General features: G+C 39.8%; 1 protein-coding gene across 1 annotated transcript in view; it reads right to left on the reverse strand.

Annotated features, from left to right (window-relative positions):
* Positions 1–19,247, reverse strand: part of syt7a (synaptotagmin VIIa) — a 682,829-nt gene that overhangs the window by 105,034 nt on the left and 558,548 nt on the right. Inside the window, exon 8 of the mRNA XM_060838472.1 lies at positions 15,609–15,744. Within this exon, the coding sequence (XP_060694455.1) occupies positions 15,609–15,744 (136 nt within the window). The remainder of the gene's footprint in view (positions 1–15,608; positions 15,745–19,247) is intronic.

Below are 19,247 nucleotides of genomic sequence, written 5' to 3' on the forward strand. Positions count from 1 at the left end.
CCACCTACATCAGGCTCACTGGTCTATAGTTCCCTGGCTTGTTCTTACCACCCTTAAGCAGTGGCACTACGTTTGCCAACCTCCAGTCTTCCGGCACCTCACCTGTGACTATCGATGATACAAATATCTCAGCAAGAGGCCCAGCAATCACTTCTCGAGCTTCCCACAGAGCTCTCGGGTACACCTGATCAGGTCCTGGGGACTTATCCACCTTTAACCATTTAAAGACATCACCATGTCCTCTGTAAACTGGACATTTTGCAAGATGTCACCATCTATTTCCCTACAGTCTATATCTTCCATATCCTTTTCCATAGTAAATACTAATGCAAAATACTCATGTAGTATCTCTCCCATTTTCTGTGGCTCCGCACAAAGGCCTCCTTGCTGATCTTTGAGGGGCCCTATTCTCTCCTTCGTTACCCTTTTGTCCTTAATGTATTTGTAAAAACCCTTTGGATTCACGTTAATTCTATTTGCTAAAGCTATCTCATGTCACCTTTTTGCCCTCCTGATTTCCCTCTTATATACACTCCTACTTCCTTTATACTTTTCAAAGGAAAGTATCTATCCTGTCCATACCTGATATATGCTTCCTTTTTTTTTAGTATACTCCTACTTTCTTACTACTCTTTTAAGTATTCACTCAATCTATCCTGTCTATACCTGATATATGCTTCCTTCTTTTTCTTAACCAAACCCTCAATTTCTTTCGTCATCCAGCATTCCCTATACCTACCAGCCTTCCTTTTCACCCTGACAGGAATGTACTTTCTCTGGATTCTTCTTATATAATTTCTGACAGCTTCCTATTTTCCAGTCGTCCCTTTACCTGCGAACATCTGCCTCCAATCAGCTTTCAAAAGTTCTTGCCTAATACCGTCAAAATTGACTTTTCTTCAATTTAGAACTTCAACTTCTAGATCTGGTCTATCCTTTCTCATCACTATTTTAAAATGAATACAATTATGGTCACTGGCCCCAAAGTGCTCCCCCACTGACACCTCAGTCACCTGTCCTGCCTTATTTCCCAAGAGTAGGTCAAGTTTTGCACCTTCTCTAGTAGGTATATCCACATACTGAATCAGAAAATTGTCTTGTACACACTTAATAAATGTCTCTCCATCTAAACCTTGAACACAATGGCAGTCCCAGTCTATGTTTGGAAAGTAAAACTACCCTACCATAACCACCCTAATATTCTTACAGATAGCTGAGATCTCCTTACAAGTTTGTTTCTCAATTTCCCTGTGACTATTAGGGAGGTCTATAATACAATCCAATAAGGTGACCATCCCTTTCTTGTTTCTTAGTTCCACCCAAATAACTTCCCTGGATGTATTCCCGGGAATATCCTCCCTCAGCACAGCTGTAATGCCATCCCTTATCAAAAATATTAGTCCCCTTCCAATTTAGGTGCAATCCGTCCCTTCTTGTACAGGTCACTTCTACCCTAAAAGTGATTCAAATGATCTAAAAATGTGAATCCTTCTCCCATACACCAGCTCCTCAGCCATGCATTCATCAACCCCGTTATCCTGCCTTTTCCCCATCCCCATACCATCCAAATCTGTATTAAATATACTCAATAATTTGACTTCCACAGCCTCTATGGCAATAAGTTCCACAGGTTCACCATCGTCAGGCTGAAGAAGGTCCTCCTTGTCTTAGTTCTAAAGGCTCATCCCTTCACCCTAAAGCTGAGCACTCTGGTCTTAGTCTCTCCTATTAGTGGAAATATCTTCTCCATGTTCACTCTATCCAGGCCTCTCAGTATTCAGTAAGTTTCAATGAGATTCCCTCTCATCCTTCTAAACTCCATTGACTGCAGATTCAACTACTACTCATATGACAAGCCCTTTTTGAGAACTCAGAACTCCTCCCCTCCATTTCCTGTTACAGCTGCTTTTGCACTGTTACAGAGTCATAGAGTCATAGAGTCATAGAGATGTGCAGCATGGAAACAGACCCTTCGGTTCAACCCGTCCATGCCAACCAGACTCCCTAGGACCTTACCATTAAGTGTAAAAGTCCTGCTAAGATTTGCTTTCCCAAAATACAGTACCTCACATTTATCTGAATTAAACTCCACCTGCCACTTCTTAGCCCACTGGCCACTTCCCTATCAGCGTTCCGAAAAGACCACTCCCTCCGTGACTCCCTCGTCAGGTCCACACCCCCCACCAACCCAATCTCCACTCCCGGCACCTTCCCCTGCAACCACAAGAAATGCAAAACTTGCGCCCACACCTCCTCCCTTACTTCTCTCCAAGGCTCCAAAGGATCCTTCCATATCCGTCACAAATTCACCTGCACCTCAACACACATCATCTATTGAATCTGCTGCACCCGATGTGGCCTCCTCTATATTGGGGAGACAGGCCGCCTACTTGCGGAACGTTTCAGAGAACACCTCTGGGACACCCAGACCAACCAACCCAACTACCCCGTGGCTCAACACTTTAACTCCCCCTCTCACTCCACCGAGGACATGCAGGTCCTTGGACTCCTCCATCACCAGACCATAACAACACGACGGTTGGAGGAAGAGCGCCTCATCTTCCGCCTGGGAACTCTCCAACCACAAGGGATGAACACAGATTTCTCCAGTTTCCTCATTTTTCCTCCCCCCACCTTGTCTCAGTCAAATCCCTCGAACTCAGCACCGCCTTCCTAACCTGCAACCTTCTTCCTAACCTCTCCGTCCCAACCCTACTCCAGCCTATCACCCTCACCTTGACCTCCTTCCACCTATCGCATCCCCATCGCCCCTCCCCCAAGTCCCTCCTCCCTACCTTTCATCTTAGCCTGCTGGACACACTTTCCTCATTCCTGAAGAAGGGCTTATGCCCGAAACGTCGAATCTCCTGTTCCTTGGGTGCTGCCTGACCTGCAGCGCTTTTCCAGCAACACATTTTCAGCATTGGCCCAACTGGTCAAGATCCTGTTGTAATCTGAGGTAACCCGCTTCGCTGTCCACTACACCTCCAATTTTGGTGTTGTCTGCAAACTTACTAACTGTACCTCTTATGCTCGCATCCAAATCATTTATGTAAATGACAAAAAGTAGAGGACCCAGCACCGATCCTTGTGACACTCCACTGGTCATAGGCCTCCAGTCTGAAATACAACTCTCCACCACCACCCTCTGTCTTCTTCCTTTGAGCCAGTTCTGTATCCAAATGGCTAGCTCTCCCTGTATTCCATGAGATCTAACCTTGCTAATCAGTCTCCCATGGGGAACCTTGTCAAACGCCTTACTGAAGTCCGTATAGCTCACATCTACCGCTCTGCCCTCATCAATCCTCTTTGTTACTTCTTCAAAAAACTCAAGCCAGTTTGTGAGACATGATTTCCCACGCACAAAGCCATGTTGACTATCCCTAATCAGTCCTTGCCTTTCCAAATACATGTGCATCTTGTCCCTCAGGATTCCCACTAACAACTTGCCCACCACCGACGTCAGGCTCACTGGTCAAGAGTTCCCTGGCTTGTCCTTATCACCCTCATAAACAGTGGCACCACGTTAGCCAACCTCCAGTCTTCCGGCATCTCACCTGTGACTATCAATGATACAAATATCTCAGCAAAAGGCCAGCAATCACTTCTCCAGCTTCCCACCGAGTTCTCGGGTACACCTGATGAGGTCCTGGGGATTTATCCATCTTTACCCGTTTGAAGACATCCAGCACTTCCTCCTCTGTAGTATGGACATTTTGCAAGATGTCACCATCTATTTCCCTACAGTCCATATCTTCTATATCCTTTTCCACAGTAAATACTGATGCAAAATACTCATTTAGTATCTCTCCATTTTCTGTGGCTTCACACAAAGGCCTCCTTGCTGATCTTTGAGGGGCCCTATTGACTCCCCAGTAACCTTTGTCCTTAAAGTATTCGTAAAAACTCTTTGGATTCTCCTTAATTCTATTTGCAAAGCTGTGTCTTGTCCCCGTTTTGCCCTCCTGATTTTCCTCTTAAGTATACTCCTACTGTCTTTATAGTCTTCTAAGGATTCACTCGATCTATCCTGTCTATACGTTACATATGCTTCTTTTTTTTTTCTTAACCAAACTCTCAATTTCTTTAGTCATTCAGCATTCGCTATACCTACAAGCCTTCCCTTTCACCCTGATAGGAATATATTTTTTCTGGATTCTCATTATCTCATTTCTGAAAGCTTCCCATTTTCCAGCCATCTCTTTGCCAGGAAACATCCACCCCCAATCAGCCTTTGAAAGTTCTTGCCTAATACTGTCAAAATTGTCCTTTCTCCAATTTAGAACTTCAACTTTTAGATCTGGCCTATCCTTTTCCATCACTATTTTAAATCTAATAGAATTATGATCGCTGGCCCCAAAGTGCTCCCCCACTGACACCTCAGTCAACTGCCCTGCCTTATTTCCCAAGAGTAGGTCAAGATTTGCACCTACTCTAATATGTACATTCACATACTGAATCAGAAAATTGTCTTGTACATACTTAACAAATTCCACTCCATTTAAACCCTTAACACTTTGGCAGTCCCAGTCTATGTTTGGAAAGTTACAATCCCCTACCATAACCACCCTGTTATTCTTACAGATAGCTGAGATCTCCTTACAAGTTTGCTTCTCAATTTCCCTCTGACTATTAGGGGGTCTATAATACAATCCCAACAAGGTGATCCTCCCTTTCTTATTTCTCAGTTCCACCCAAATAACCTCCCTGGATGTATTTCCGGGAATATCCTCCCTCAGCACAGCTGTAATGCTATCCCTTATCAAAAATGCCACTCCCCTTGCCTCCCTTTCTATCCTTCCTGTAGCATTTGTATCCTGGAACATTAAGCTGCCAGTCCTGCCCATCTCTGAGCCATGTTTCTGTAATTGCTATGATACCACAGACCCACGTTCCTAACCATGCCCCGAGTTCATCTGCCTTTCACCATGAAAACAAAAAGCTGTTTTCAATTTCCCACATTAAAAGTGGATGAAGCCCCGTTATTCACTGATGAATAAAATAAAACTGGTGGAATAGAATATGTAGAGGTTATACTGAATCTCTCTCGGACACTATTCAACCTCAACTGGATTATAGTGCACATAGTTCTTCTATAATGCCATGGTTGTGTTCTTGTGAATCCCCGCATTATAGAAAAATCACGCTTTAGAAATAGCGCGTAAAATATTGGCAATGTAATTGCATTACAGCCAGCACACATTTGTTCAAGTTCTCCCTTTAGAAACAGTGTCCAACATTCATCAATTATCTGACAGCGAATACGTGTTAACAAAATACGCATTATAGTGGAACGATTCAGGGCACTGCACATTAAGAAGAATATGAATGCATTAGAGAGAGTACAGAGGAGGAGAATCATTCCAGTAAACAAACTTCAGTTATGAAGATCGATTGGAGAGGTTGAGACATTTTTGCTTGGAAAGGAGAAAGATGAGGGGAACCTTTATATAAATTTTCAAAGTCATGAGGAGTCTGCACGGAATGGATGGGAAGAAATTATTCCCACTTGTAAAACGATTGAGAACCAGCATGTACAGATTTTAATTATTTTGCAAAGCAGCAAATGCGAGGTGAGGGGAGAAAAAAAATCTTCACAAAGTGAGTGGTTCAGTTTGGAATGCACTGCCTGGAAGAGACATTCAATTGAAGCATTTTAGGTAACTAGAAACAACTGCCTCTAATGTGCAGTGTTGTGGGGAAAAAGAAGGAATTTGTTAATAAAACAAAATGCTCTAAAAACATGTACAGACAGTGGGTTGAATGATCTCCTTCTGAATCATAACAAAAGAAGTGAAAGAGGCAGAGAGGTTTAAGAAGTAAACTTGCAGCTTAGTTAACTAAGGGTGGTCAACACGTCAAAATTAGAGATGCAAAGATACTTGGAGAATTGTGGCACTAGAACCTTTACAAGTATGAGATGGGCCAAGCCACAGATGGACTTGAAATGGATGAGAATTTTTAAAATCAAAATCATTGTTTCACTGAGAACCAACAGGTCAGTGAGCACTGGATTGATGGATAATCTCATCTTGGAGCCATTAAGGAATGAACAGGAAGATTTAGATGGCCTGAGATTGGCACTGAGTAGATTATAGGTGATGGCCAGGGGTCCATTGGAATTCTTGATGAAGGGCTCTGACCCAAAATGTCGATTCCCCTGCGCCTTGCATACTACCTGACCTGCTGTGTTTTTCCAGCAACACATCTTGACTCTGATCTCCAGCATCTGCAGACCTAATTTTTTCGTAGTCCATTGGAATAGTCATGGCAAAAAAAAACATAGTTGAGAGTTTCAGCAGCAAAACAGTTGAAGTTTGGTATAATTAGGTGAGGTTATGACAGAGGAAATGAGTATTGGAGGGGATAGAGTGATGTTGTGGGTAAGTAGATGGAAGCACATCTTGGACCAAACATGATATCAAGGTTCTGACAGTTCAGATCAGCTTCAGAAAGGATGGATGTTGGAAGCTAGGGAATGAAGTTTATTACGTGCAGTAGGCATCCGTTTGGCTTCTCTAATATTTAATTCGAGGAAACATTTGCTTATCTAGTGGTAGAAGTCAGACAACTAAACTGATAATTGCATGACAGTGAAAAAGTTGAAAAAAGTGGTAGCAAGATAGAGTTTGGCTTTGTTCCCAGATGTGAAAACTGCTGCTATGTTTTCAGATGATGTCACTGTGAGGTGGCATGCAAGTAAGAAATAAGTCAAACCAAGGATAGACTTTCAGAAACACTATGGTTAACACTATGGGATCAAGAGAAGACATTTTAGGTAATTGGCTGTGGAAATTTTCTAATCAACCAGTTCAGAGATATCGGTATAACACCTCTGGAGCAGGTTGGGCTCGAAACCAGGTATCGTGGCTCAGAGGTAGGGACACCAACATTGCACTGCAAGAGCTGTGATTGGAAAAGTAAGAAAGCAATCAGATGCATGCAATCCCACTCATTTGAACAATGATGGAGAGGCATTTGAGGAAGTAGGTGTAGTGAACCATATCATAGACTGCAGACAGATTGAGAAGGAGAGGAAGGGATACCACACCTTTCGATGAATAAAATGCTGCATGTAACTTTGCTTGAGCAATGGTGCTACAATAGCTGGATAGAAATGTGATTCTAGGGGATCAAACTCAGCAACTCAGAAAATAATGGGCATGCATTTTGGAGGTGACAACACACTCAAGGAATTAGAAGGCTGAAGATGGAGTAGTAGATTAAAAAGGTGGTTTGGGTTAGGGTTTCTTTAAGGAGAGAGGTGACAAATATGAAGGAAATGGGGAATGTATCTGGAGAGAGAGAGAGAGAATTGTTAACAATTTTAATTAACATGGGAGCTGAGGGAGAAATTCAGAAAGTCACAATGTGATACAGTCAAAGGATCAGGAGGTGAGTTGCATGAACAGAGGAGCTCAGAGAAACCATGAGGAGAGATAGGAGAGAAACCAGAAAATAGGACATATTGAGGATTAGGCAAGGGGGTGTATTTTATAGGAATTTAGAAATACATAATATGATCAAGCAGGGTAAGCATGACTTTATAACAGGGAAATCTATTAGAATTTTTGAGTTTGGGTTGCAGTATCAAGCAGTATAGTTAAGAGGAAGTAATGGATGTAATATATTTGGATTTTAAAAATGTATTTGATAAGGTACCACAAGTGTGGCTAATTAATAAGAGCCCATGGTGTTGAAGGTAATGTAATAGCATTGACAGATGATTGGCTAACAAATAGTTTGGGTTAGTTGGGCTATGGTTGGCATTTTCAGGATGGCAACCTGTAACTACTGGAGTGTCACAGGGGTCAGTGCTGTGGCCATAAATATTTGCAAACTATATTAATGACTTGGATGAGAATAGTGAATGGATTACTGCCAAGTTTGCAATTGTCAAAAAGTTTGCAAGTGGTGAAAATGACACAAAGAATGTACAGAGGAATAAAGAAAGGGTAAATGAGTGGGCGAAAAACTTGATAGATGGAATATAATGGGTGAGAATGTGAAATTGTGCCCTTTGGCAGGAAGATTAGAGGTGCTGAATATTATTGAATTGGAGAAAGACTGCAAAAAGCCGCAGAACACAGGGATTTTGGAATTCTTGTTCATAGATCACAGAAAGCAAGATCCAAATTTAATGGGTAATAGGGGAGGCAAATGGAATATTGGCCTTCATTTCAAAGGGAATGGAGTATAAATGTAGGGAGGTTTTACTGAAGCCATAGAAGGCACTTGTCAGACGATAAGCTGGAATACTGTGACAGCTTTGGTCTGTTTCATTAAGAAAAGATATACTGGCATTGGAAGCAGTCCAGGTAAGGTTCTCAAGGCTGATATTGGATATGGAGGGAATGTCGTACGGGGGAGCATTGAATAAGTTAGGTCTGTGTTCATTCGAACAGTATCGAAACATATAGGATTCTTAGGGGGCTCAACAGGGTAGATGTGGAAAGGTTGTTTCCCCTTCTGGGAGAGTCTAAGATCATACACTCAGAACAAGCGTTTGCACATTTAAGAGGAGGAAACTTCTCTCAGAGGGTAATGAATCTATAGAATTCTTTACCATAAAGGCTGTTAAGATTGGATTATTAAGGATATTCAAGGTTGTGACATATTTTAATCAGTAAGAGAATCAAAGGCTATGGGGAAATGGCAAGAAAGTGGAGTTGAGGATTATCAGATCAATAGTGATCCCATTCAATGGCGGAGCACACTTGATGGGTTGAAAAGCTAACTTCAACTCCTACATCTTGTGTTTTTATTTTGTATCGGTAAACTTATGGAGGGAAATGACTGACACAGCTGAGTTGATCTCAATCTTAGTATTAAAGATATATAAGATTTTTAAAATGTTGAATGAATAAAAAGATATCAGTATAAATTGCTGGCACACAGTCCCAGCATAATTATAGAACAACAATAGACCCATTTTATATTAATGAAGCCATGACATAAAATTTGAAAAGTTAAACAATGAGGGCCTGATTAACCATCCTTTGAGGTGATGGTCTGCAGGAGTTAAAGTTTTTCATATAATTCCATAGGTCAGAGAAGATTGAAACTCAATGATAAGCAAAAAGGGAAAGTTTTAAACTGTCCATATAGCTTTCAGATCAAAGAAGAGGTTTAATTTAAATGATAACAACTTTGCACTTCTATCTTTGGCAAATAGGGTTAAAGAGAATTCAAACGGATTCTACAAACACATTAAGGACAAAAGGGTAACTAGGGAAAGAATAGGGCTGCTGAAAGATCAGCAAGGTCACCTATGTGTGGAACTGCAGGAAATGGTGGAGATACAAAACAAGCATTTTGCATCAGAGTTTACTTTGGAAAAGGATATGAATGATGTGGCGCTGGAAAAAACATAGCAGGTCAGGCAGCACCTGAGGAGTAAGAGAATCGATGTTTTGAGCATAAACCTTTATCAGGACTCCTGATAGCTGAAACGTTAACTCTCTTGCTCCTTCAATGCTGCCTGACCTGTTGGGCTTTTTCTAGTTCCACACTTTATTGACTGACTTCTCCAACATCTGCAGTCGTCACTATCTTCAAGGATGTAGAAGATAGAGTACGTGGGAAATAAATAGCGACATCTTGAAAAATGTCCATATTACAGAGGTGGTTGTGCTGGACATCTTAAAGTATAAAGGTGTCTAAATCCCTGGGACCTGATCAGGTGTACCTTAGAATTCTGTGGGAAGCTAGGGAAGAGCTTGCTGGGTTCCTTGTTTAGGTACTTGTGTCACCAATGGCCACAGGCAAGGTGCTGGAAGACTGAAGGTTGGCTAATGTTGTGCCAATATTTCAGAAAGTGGTAAGGAGAAGCCAGGAACTATAGACCGGTCAGCCAGATATTGGTGGTGGGCAAGTTGTTGGAGGGAATCCTCAGAGACAGGATTTACATGTATTGGGAAGGGCAAGGACTAATTAGGAATAGTCAACATTGTGTGTGGGAAATCGTGTCTCAAGAACTTGATTGAGATTTTTGAAGAAGTTGTGAAGAGGAATGATGAGGGCAGAGTGGTGGACATGATCCGAATGGACTTCAATAAAGTGTTCAACAAGATTCCTCATGGTAGACTGCTTAGGAAAGTCACATGGAATACAAGGAGAAATAGTTATTTGGATACAGAACCTGCATCAAAGGTAGAAGACAGAGGATGGTGGCATAAGATTGCTTTTCATACTGGAGGCCTGTGACCAGCAATGTGCCACAAGGATCCATTTGCTTTCTTTCAATTTATCTCAATGATTTGGATGTGAACATAGGAGGTATGGTTAGTAAGTTTGCAGATGACCCCAAAATTGGAGGTGTAGTGGATAGTGAAGTAGGTTACTTCAGAGTACAATCGGATCTTGATCAAATGGGCCAATGGGCCAAGGAGTGGCAGATGGGGCTTAATTAAGATAAATGTGAGGTGCTGCATTTTGGAAAGGCAAATCAGGGCAGGACCTTTAGACTTCTTGGTAAGGTCTGGGGTGTGTTGTTGAACAAAGAGACCTTGGAGTGCAGATTCTTGAAAGTAGAATCACAGGTAGATAGGATAGTGAGAAAGGTGTTTGGTATGCTTGCTTTTATTGGTCAGTGCACTGAAATATAGGAGTTGGTAGGTCGTGTTGCAGCTGTGCAGGACATTTGTTGGGCCACTCGTGCAATTTCTGTCTCCCTGCTATAGGAAGAATGTTGTGGAACTTGGAAGTTTTCTGAAATGATTTACAAGGACATTGCCAGGGTTGGAGGATTTAAGCAATAGAGAGAACTTGAATAGACTGGGGCTATTTTCCCTGGAGTGTCAGAGGCTGAGGGACAAACTTATAGAGGTTTATAAAATCACAAGAGGCATGGATAGGGTAAATAGACAAGGAAAAATGCTGGGTAATGGGACTAGATTAAGTTAGAACATCTGGTTGGCATGGGCAAGTTGGACCGAAGGGTCTGTTTCTGAGCTGTATAACTCTATGACTCTACCTGGAGACAGGCTGCGTGTGTCATTACTGTCATATAAGGAACTGCGGGGGTTAGGGAGTTTCCTTAGTTGTTGTATATCTCTGCTGTATTGATAGTCTATGTCTGGAACATGTTGGAGAAAGCACAGAGAATATGCCAGCAGCCAAGATAGAAGTAAGGGCTATCAGGAACCAAGGCTGAATGAGATTATAAGTCTATGCGATAAACAGAAGATAAGTGGACACACTTGGTTAAGAAACTGGTATGCACCACTATGTTTAAATATTTCTTATAATATCAGATGCAGAACTGAGAAACTTAAGAGAATGGATGACCTACTGTTGACCGTTTGGTATAGCTAGAACATCCATGTTTATTGTAATAGGATATTAAATCATTTACATAGGTGTTAGATTAAAATAAACTGGGAGCCTATGGTCAGTTTATGAAATAAGTCTTCCTCACAAGGAAGCAAAATGTCTGGAAAGGGTGCAATCATCTCTAGTCAAGATATAAATTATTGTACAGCTTACTTAAATCAATGAGTTGTTTTGAAGATTAGTAGATCACTTCTTACATTTTTGTTTGATACATCCCAGGTATTCCACTTTGAAATGGAAATGGCTATTAGTGATTCGAAGGTTGTTTTATCTAATTTATCTGGGTGTTTCTCGTAGAAGACAATTGTAGATTTGTTCTTGTGTAAGTTGCAGGATAGGTTGAAATCAGATAGAGGGAGACAAGCTGTAAGATTACCCAGCTCAGGGCTACAGGAAGAAATTCACTTGTAATTCTGATGGTCAAAACCAGCAGTTAGCTTGAAGAATGCAGTGAAGCCTGAGTCTGAATCGAGAAGTTGATAAATGAATTTGGAAAATTACTTAGCCAGAAACGAATGGCAGGATTCCATGAAATATCACACCTCAGAAAATAGCTGAAACAATGAGGATAAATCAAACTGAATTTCAGAGATCTGTGGCATACCTTTGGATTAGGACACAAAAAAGGAAATGGACTTTCAGGTCTTAAGGAGCTCCAAGGCCCAAGCCAGGGTGGGGGCAATAGAAAATTTACAGCGTGGCATGTTATAAATTATAATGTCAATTTACTCGTACTTGCTTTTGTGTTTGATTAAAAGGTAATCAATTCTTTCAGTTCATATCTCAATGATTTTCTTTTTAAAAGAGAAGGCTTCCTACCAGGATTGCAACAATGACAAATGTGTGAGATTGTTCATAAACCTGATTTCATATTTGTCTCTGAGATGGGCTTTAAACCCATATCAGTGCCTTCAATAAGATGACTGTGTCCTTGCTTTAGTTTAAATGCTGCCAAAACCTTCTTGGCATTGTTTTATCTCTCGGTTTTACGATTCCAATGAACTCTTGGCAGGCTGACAATGTCTTACCCTATGTAAACTTGAGGGCATCCAATGTTTTGCTGATAGGATGTTCCGCACACATTAAAAACTGCTCACTGGTCCATTTTGATATTTCATCCGGGCCTTCAAATTCCGCTACAGAATTTCCTCCAGCCTCATATTTCCCCAATAACTCTTGCCTCTTAAGCATCTCTGATTTTAATTGCTAATTCATTGATGACTATGCCTTCAATTGTCAAAGCCCAAAGTTTTGAAAGTCCTTCCATTAACTTTACTTCCACTGTAAGCTCCTTAAAACTTGCATCGAATACCAAGCTTTAGTGCATCTATCCTTATTTAGGGATCAGTGTCAAAGTTTGTTCTGTCATGCTCTTGGGACGTGCTTTGGGAGATTTTATTACACTTAAGTGACTTTTCTTTTTCATTTATTCCTTCACAGGATGTGGGCATCACTGGTGAGGCCAAAATTTACTGCCTATCGCTAGTTGCCCTTGAGAAGTTAGATGTGAGCCATCTTCTGCAGTCTATATGGAGTAGGTACACCCATAGAACTGTTATAAACACAGTTCCAGGCTTTTGACCCATACATAAACCAAATAAAAACACTGTTATCATGTTCTAATCTCTCTGTGATTTGCCAAGGTATTGACTGGTAAAGACATACTGCAAATTGCATGGACATACAACTTGCCTTCAGGTGTAGTCAGAAGCTCTGAACCTGAGAAAATATCTGGTCACAATGTCCAAATTATAATAGTGCATGATGTATCTCCATCCCTAAATCAGGCTGTGAAGGCAATACTGAGTTGATAGCAGACATCTTTAAATATTGTCTGTAATAATCCATTGTTTCAATGATTGACTACCAAATAACAATGTCAAGGCAAAGAAGAGCAAATCAAGACAAGTTTCTGATGTCAGACATTCCTTTTATTTAATGTTATTTGCTAATTCAATATCTTAAGCACTATGCTTTGAATTGCCATGGTATGCTCACTGTTAAATCAAGATACTGATTGATTCAAATTTCCAAAACAATGTTGCATTTCATGGATTAGACTGTTGTTTGTTCCTAAGTAGTACTGACATAACACAGCGTGTAAGGTTTTGAAGAAACATGAAAAATGATATATCACAATAAATGCGATTAATATTGATTTAGCACTGATTTGAACAAATCCGATGTTCTCGGTTTCTCAGCCACTGGCTTTCCTTTATCCATAATCCCACTTACCACTCTCATGTATTATAGAATCAGAAGTAAATCTGGCAGCAGATTAAATGCCCAAAGAAAAGTTGCGTTTTCACTACCTCTAGGACAACATAAACTGGCCCAATTATATATTCACTCTCAGCCTGCAGTGACCGAACTTTGCATTTGGTATCAGGTGTACTCAAATAATATAAAAATACATTAAATATGTAACTCAAAGTATTGCATCAGGAATGTTAGCACTCCCCATTGTTCTGGATTTCAACTAAACTTGCACGGTGCAGTTAGATGGCTTCTTGCTTTGATTCTGGCAACAAACACCAAGAGAAATTTGGATGTGCTCTTAATCTAGTCCTGCTTTACTGCCAATATTTTTCAACTAATACAATCACTGAGCAACTGCAGCTTAATTCAACATTACTTAGTATACTGAAAGCAAAATATTATGCATTGATTTTAAAATTTATAGTGATGCCAATTCTTTTAAGAATCAAATAGACAATCTCATTACCTCAAGCATGCCAGGATTCAACTGAGTATGGAGGTCCTTTTAATCTGTTGTGGTTCTGCTCACCGAGCTGGAAGTTTTTGCTGCAAACGTTTCGTTCCCTGGCTAGTGAACATCATCAGTGCTGTTGGAGCCTCGTGTGAAGCGCTGCTTTGATGTTTCTTCCGGTATTTATATTGGTTTGTTCTTGCCGCTTCCGGGTGTCAGTTTCAGCTGCAGTGATTTGTATGTGGGGTCCAGGTCGATGTGTCTGTTGATGGATGTTCTTGCCGTTTCCGGGTGTCAGTTTCAGCTGTAGTGGTTTGTATATGGTGTCCAGGTCAATGTGTCTGTTGATGGAGTTTGGGGATGAATGCCATGCTTCTAGGAATTCTCTGGCTGTTCTCTGTCTGGCTTGTCCTATGATAGTGGTGTTTTCCCAGTCAAATTCATGTTGCTGGTTGTCTGAGTGTATGGCTACTAGAGATAGCTGGTCGTGTCCTTTTAATCTGCAAGCACTATTTTGAACTCTGATTTATTTGCACTCAACAAGGCAAATTTCATGGCATTTGCTTTTGTACTTCTTTGGACCTACAAGTACAGTCTTTCCTATTTTAGGCCATAAATGACCTGTAGTCATTCCTGACATGGAACACTCTAACAGAGCCTTCACCTGACAAAAGTAGTAGACAGTTCTAGAGAGTTGGGAGGCTTATTGGCATGCAACTGATTTCTGAACCATCAGCTTTATATCTATTGGCAAAAGCCTAGAAACTCCTATTTTGTAGAATAAAATTGGCAAAGTTACATGGGAGTTATCCTATCAATTACTGCACAAACCCTTGAAAACTTCCAAATTCATGGGGATTTCCTACATCTGGGTATCGGCAATTCAATAAAAAAAAAGAGGATAGGAGGTGAGCAGTATCTCTATATCGTATTTCCATGCTACCTTTGGGCATATCCCTACTTCCAGCTATTGCCTGAAAACCTTTGAAAAACCTTGAAAACATGAAATAATTAGAAACTCAGTTAAGAGTCTAGTTTCGTTTTTTGGATTTGTACTCATGGAATGGGTATTCCTTGAGGGAGACAGGTTTGCCTGATCCACTCCGTAAAGTTACATAGCATGGCTGTCTACTGTCTCCAAGGGTCTAAATGTGTGCAATGAATCATGTTGAACAAGCAGACACAAATTGAACTATTCCCTATTTAAGTAATATTAATTTGCTCAAGGTGAATCAGAATACGCTAAATTAAGATGTCTGAGGTATACAAAGTATGACCAATGTGATGTCCACAGACAATTAAGCTCCTCCAACATTTTAATATATTATTGATAAATTGTGCTAACTCATGCAATCTCATTTAACATAACAAGAACTAAGAGCTGGCGTAGGCAATTCAGACACTCAAGACTGCTCCAATTAAAAGTTCTATGAGCTGACCAAAGTCTTGGTTCATTTGACCATGTCAATTTTGCATGGGTCTTCATCAATGCTGAAAGATGGAATTTAAGGGAATAATCTTTTCATCAGGTTGTTACATGGTATTGTTATGTCTGATTACTCACCATCAGCATCTCACTTGTGAGGGAATTCACAAGGTCTGAGACGGAAGAGCGAGGTTCTGTTTTCCTATCAGACTCATCCTGGGGGACCTGCCCTTGCACAGGGGTTGTATTTACTGGCTTATTTCCAGTGGGTAACCTGCAAATAGAAATAACAGTCAACAATCTGACCACAAGACCAATATTGCCAGGGTGATAACTGTGAGATGTTCCATTAGCAAGAAGACTGGATCCCTTTTCTTTCCCTAGCCTGACTAGGATTTGACAGCTGCAAAAGATCATAATTTCCCCAGTGAACCTGCTTCAAAAGCACTCCACATATTCTCAAAGTAGTTTGCAAGTTTCAAAAACAAAAAAAAATTAAATGTTAAGCAATTAATCATGACAATTTAACCCATTTAATAAACCATATCATTAATTATATAGATACTTGGGAAATATTCCAGAAAATGATGGAATATGAAAATAGGTTGATGTAAGATACTTTTATTTTTACACTTGTGCATATTGATACTTATCATCTATAATGGAACTAATGGTGAATTTGTGATCCAAATCTTGGGCAGCAGTGGCTTATAATAATATTCCTGTAATCAATATTAGGTCACGTAAGCCACAAACTCACCACTTTATGGAAACCTCATCATAAATGTTGGTTATCTTTATCCAAAGTTTCAGAAATTTCCTTCCACTAGTGAACTGCAACTAATATGACCATTGTGTGATTGGATAATGAACTGGATACAAAGAACTATAACATTTATAATTTGAGGAAAAACAAGTAGGATTCAATCACTTGATACAATAATGTAAAGGTCTGAAAGTTGAAAGAAGTTGAAACAGATACAGAAACAGACTTAGCAAATGGGTAATGTAAAGGAGTAGATATACAAAATAAGCACATTTGTAATATAGTAATGTAGTTGTCACAAGGATTCATTAATCCTCCCTATGTGTTGAGTGATTAATGGAAACTTGATTTAATTTGTGTTGTAACTTCTTTGTTTTGTTGACTTAAGGAAAATCACAATGTATCTTACAGTGAGCAATTGTTTGTTGCTTAGAAGCTCCTTGACAGTGGAAACTAGAAGCCTAGTTTACACATGGCTGATAAGTCTTTAGATCTCAAACTTCCATGCACTTGTGACATTTAGCACTGCAATGTATTATGTGACAGTAACACAGCCTGCATTATAGGTAACTATTAAGGATGAGTGCCAACTTTCACAAAGAAACTTGAACGCCTCTTGTTTGCACAATTTTGCATTTTTAAAATTGCTCAATATATTAATGATCACTGGTAATTTCATGGTGAAATAATCCTGAGCTCTTGACATACCATTATACAAATGCAAAAACTACTAAACTTCATAAATACCCAAATCGAACATTGCATTTATCAATGGTCCCTGTTGAATTCTAGATGTGTATTCAAACCAACAAATTGAAGCAACTCAGCACCTGAAGGCAAAGCTGCAGAAAATCTGCTACACTGATGTGTCACTAATAATTAACTAAAATATCAACCAAATATTCAGCAAAACTAAAAATGCTTGCCACATTTGTCATCTTACAAGTGGTTGTCTCAGTTGATTAGTCATAAATGATTGCTGCCTTACAGAGGTGCTGCTTATTACAGTAATGAGACATAGATGGACAAAGTCCAGCAAGCATGCTTGATATAAGCTTTGTTTTGGACTGAACCAGGAGACTAAGCAGAATTAAGTTATGATAGCCTCAAATGTGCTAGTGCAGCATTAAGCTTGACTTCAGTTTATTTTTAATAGTTCATTTTGCATTGCAAAAATGTCCAACCTATGATAATTGGTTCATACTTAGAATTTAAAAACTATTATATTAAAACTGGTTGCATTAAGCCATTGAGCTGTAAAGTATGGAAACAGACTTTTTGGTCCAACTCATCCGTTCTGACCAGATATTTAAAATTAGTTTAGCCCCATTTGCCAGCATCTAAACCCTTCCTATTCATATACCCATGCAGATGTCTTTTAAAAGTTGTATTGTACCATTCTTCATCCCTTCCTTTGGCAGCTCATTTCATACATGTGCCACCCTCTGTGTGAAAAGTTGCCCTTTAGGTCCTTTTTAAATTTCTCCCATCTCCCTTAAACCTTTGCCCTCTAGTTTTGGACACCCCTACCCTGGGGAAAACACCTTAGCTATTCACCCTATCCATGCTCCTCAGGATTTTATAAACTTTTATAAGATCATCCCTCGGCCTCCAATGCTCCAGGGAAAATATCCCCAGCCTATATTGTTCAAATCCTTCAACCTTGGAAACATCCTTTAACTTATAATAGAAAATTATGACTGATGGAAACTTTGTGTCATATTAGTACATCTGTACATCTACATACCTTGAAATACTGTAGCACTGGCTTTCACCTAATAAATGCATGAAAATATGGCCTTTTTGGATTGGATGCATGATTTATATCCCAATGTATTTTGGTTCTATTGAAGTCAATTGAGCATCCAACATGAACTTGCCTTCATTCTCCCAATGTGTTACATGACATTGGGGATCGCATTTTATTCATTGTGTATTCGAGTATAAGCACGTAAGAGTTATGCTTTATAAAAAGAGCAACATATTTTGCAACAAGAGTTAGAAAACACACACATACTGTAAGGCTAAGACTAAGATTTCTAACATTGATTCCATTGACAAATGCAATGTGTTGTATAGTAATAATATATAGACACAAGAAAAACCTACAGAATTTACCCTCAGTGAATGCAACACCAGTTGTCCTCAGCAGTGCTGCAACTAGCCTCTATGTTCTAGGCACTGAAAATAGAAAGGTCCCTTGCAATTTTCATTGTTGATCTCCACTAGGACATGTTCCACAAAATAAATTCAACTATAGTATCATTTCCTTTTACCAGCCATTGATTGAATTACCTCGGCCTCCATTTTAACTCCCTTGTGGAAATGCAACAAAATGAGTAGCCAACCAGTTTGGGAGTAACAGAAAGCAGGCTTGATGGATTTTAGCGATTCAGTCTATTTAGCATGCTGTTTGGAGTAAGTTTAAAAGGGAATAAATTTTAAACGAGATATGAGAGACAAGTCTTTTTACACAGAGGGTGATAAATGCCTGGAATGCACTGCCAGAGAAAGTGGTGGAAGTAGATAGAAAAATAATGATTAAGAGTCATATTAACAGATGTGTGAATAAGCAGGAAAGACAGGAATATGCATCACCTATAAGCAAAAGGGTTTAGTTTAGAAAGGCATCATGTGTCAATGCAGTCTTGATGGTCTGAAGGTCTTGTTCCTGTGCAGTAAAGTTGTTCGTTCTTGTCAACTTTCCTACCAAACAGCAGGAAGTCACTAGAAGCATCTATGTGTCTATAAAATCAAACAGTAGGCCACCACTACAAGTGACCCAGGAGAGCCCTTGCCATAAGAGAAGCTCCATGAAGGGAAACAAAGAATTTGGCAACTTAGTGTTGTATGTTGAAGACTAAAAAGTTTATTAATCAAACTGATTTTATATGTTTTTTCATCAATTTAAATGTAACACTTTCCTGTTTCAAGCATCCAATGCTTAAATACCTTTCTGGAAAGGGAGAACAGAATAAACTTGGTGCCCAACAAGGTTCCTTTATCCGAAG

This window comes from Hemiscyllium ocellatum, chromosome 18, assembly GCF_020745735.1.
Source record: "Hemiscyllium ocellatum isolate sHemOce1 chromosome 18, sHemOce1.pat.X.cur, whole genome shotgun sequence".
NCBI classification, from domain to species: Eukaryota; Metazoa; Chordata; class Chondrichthyes; order Orectolobiformes; family Hemiscylliidae; genus Hemiscyllium; species Hemiscyllium ocellatum.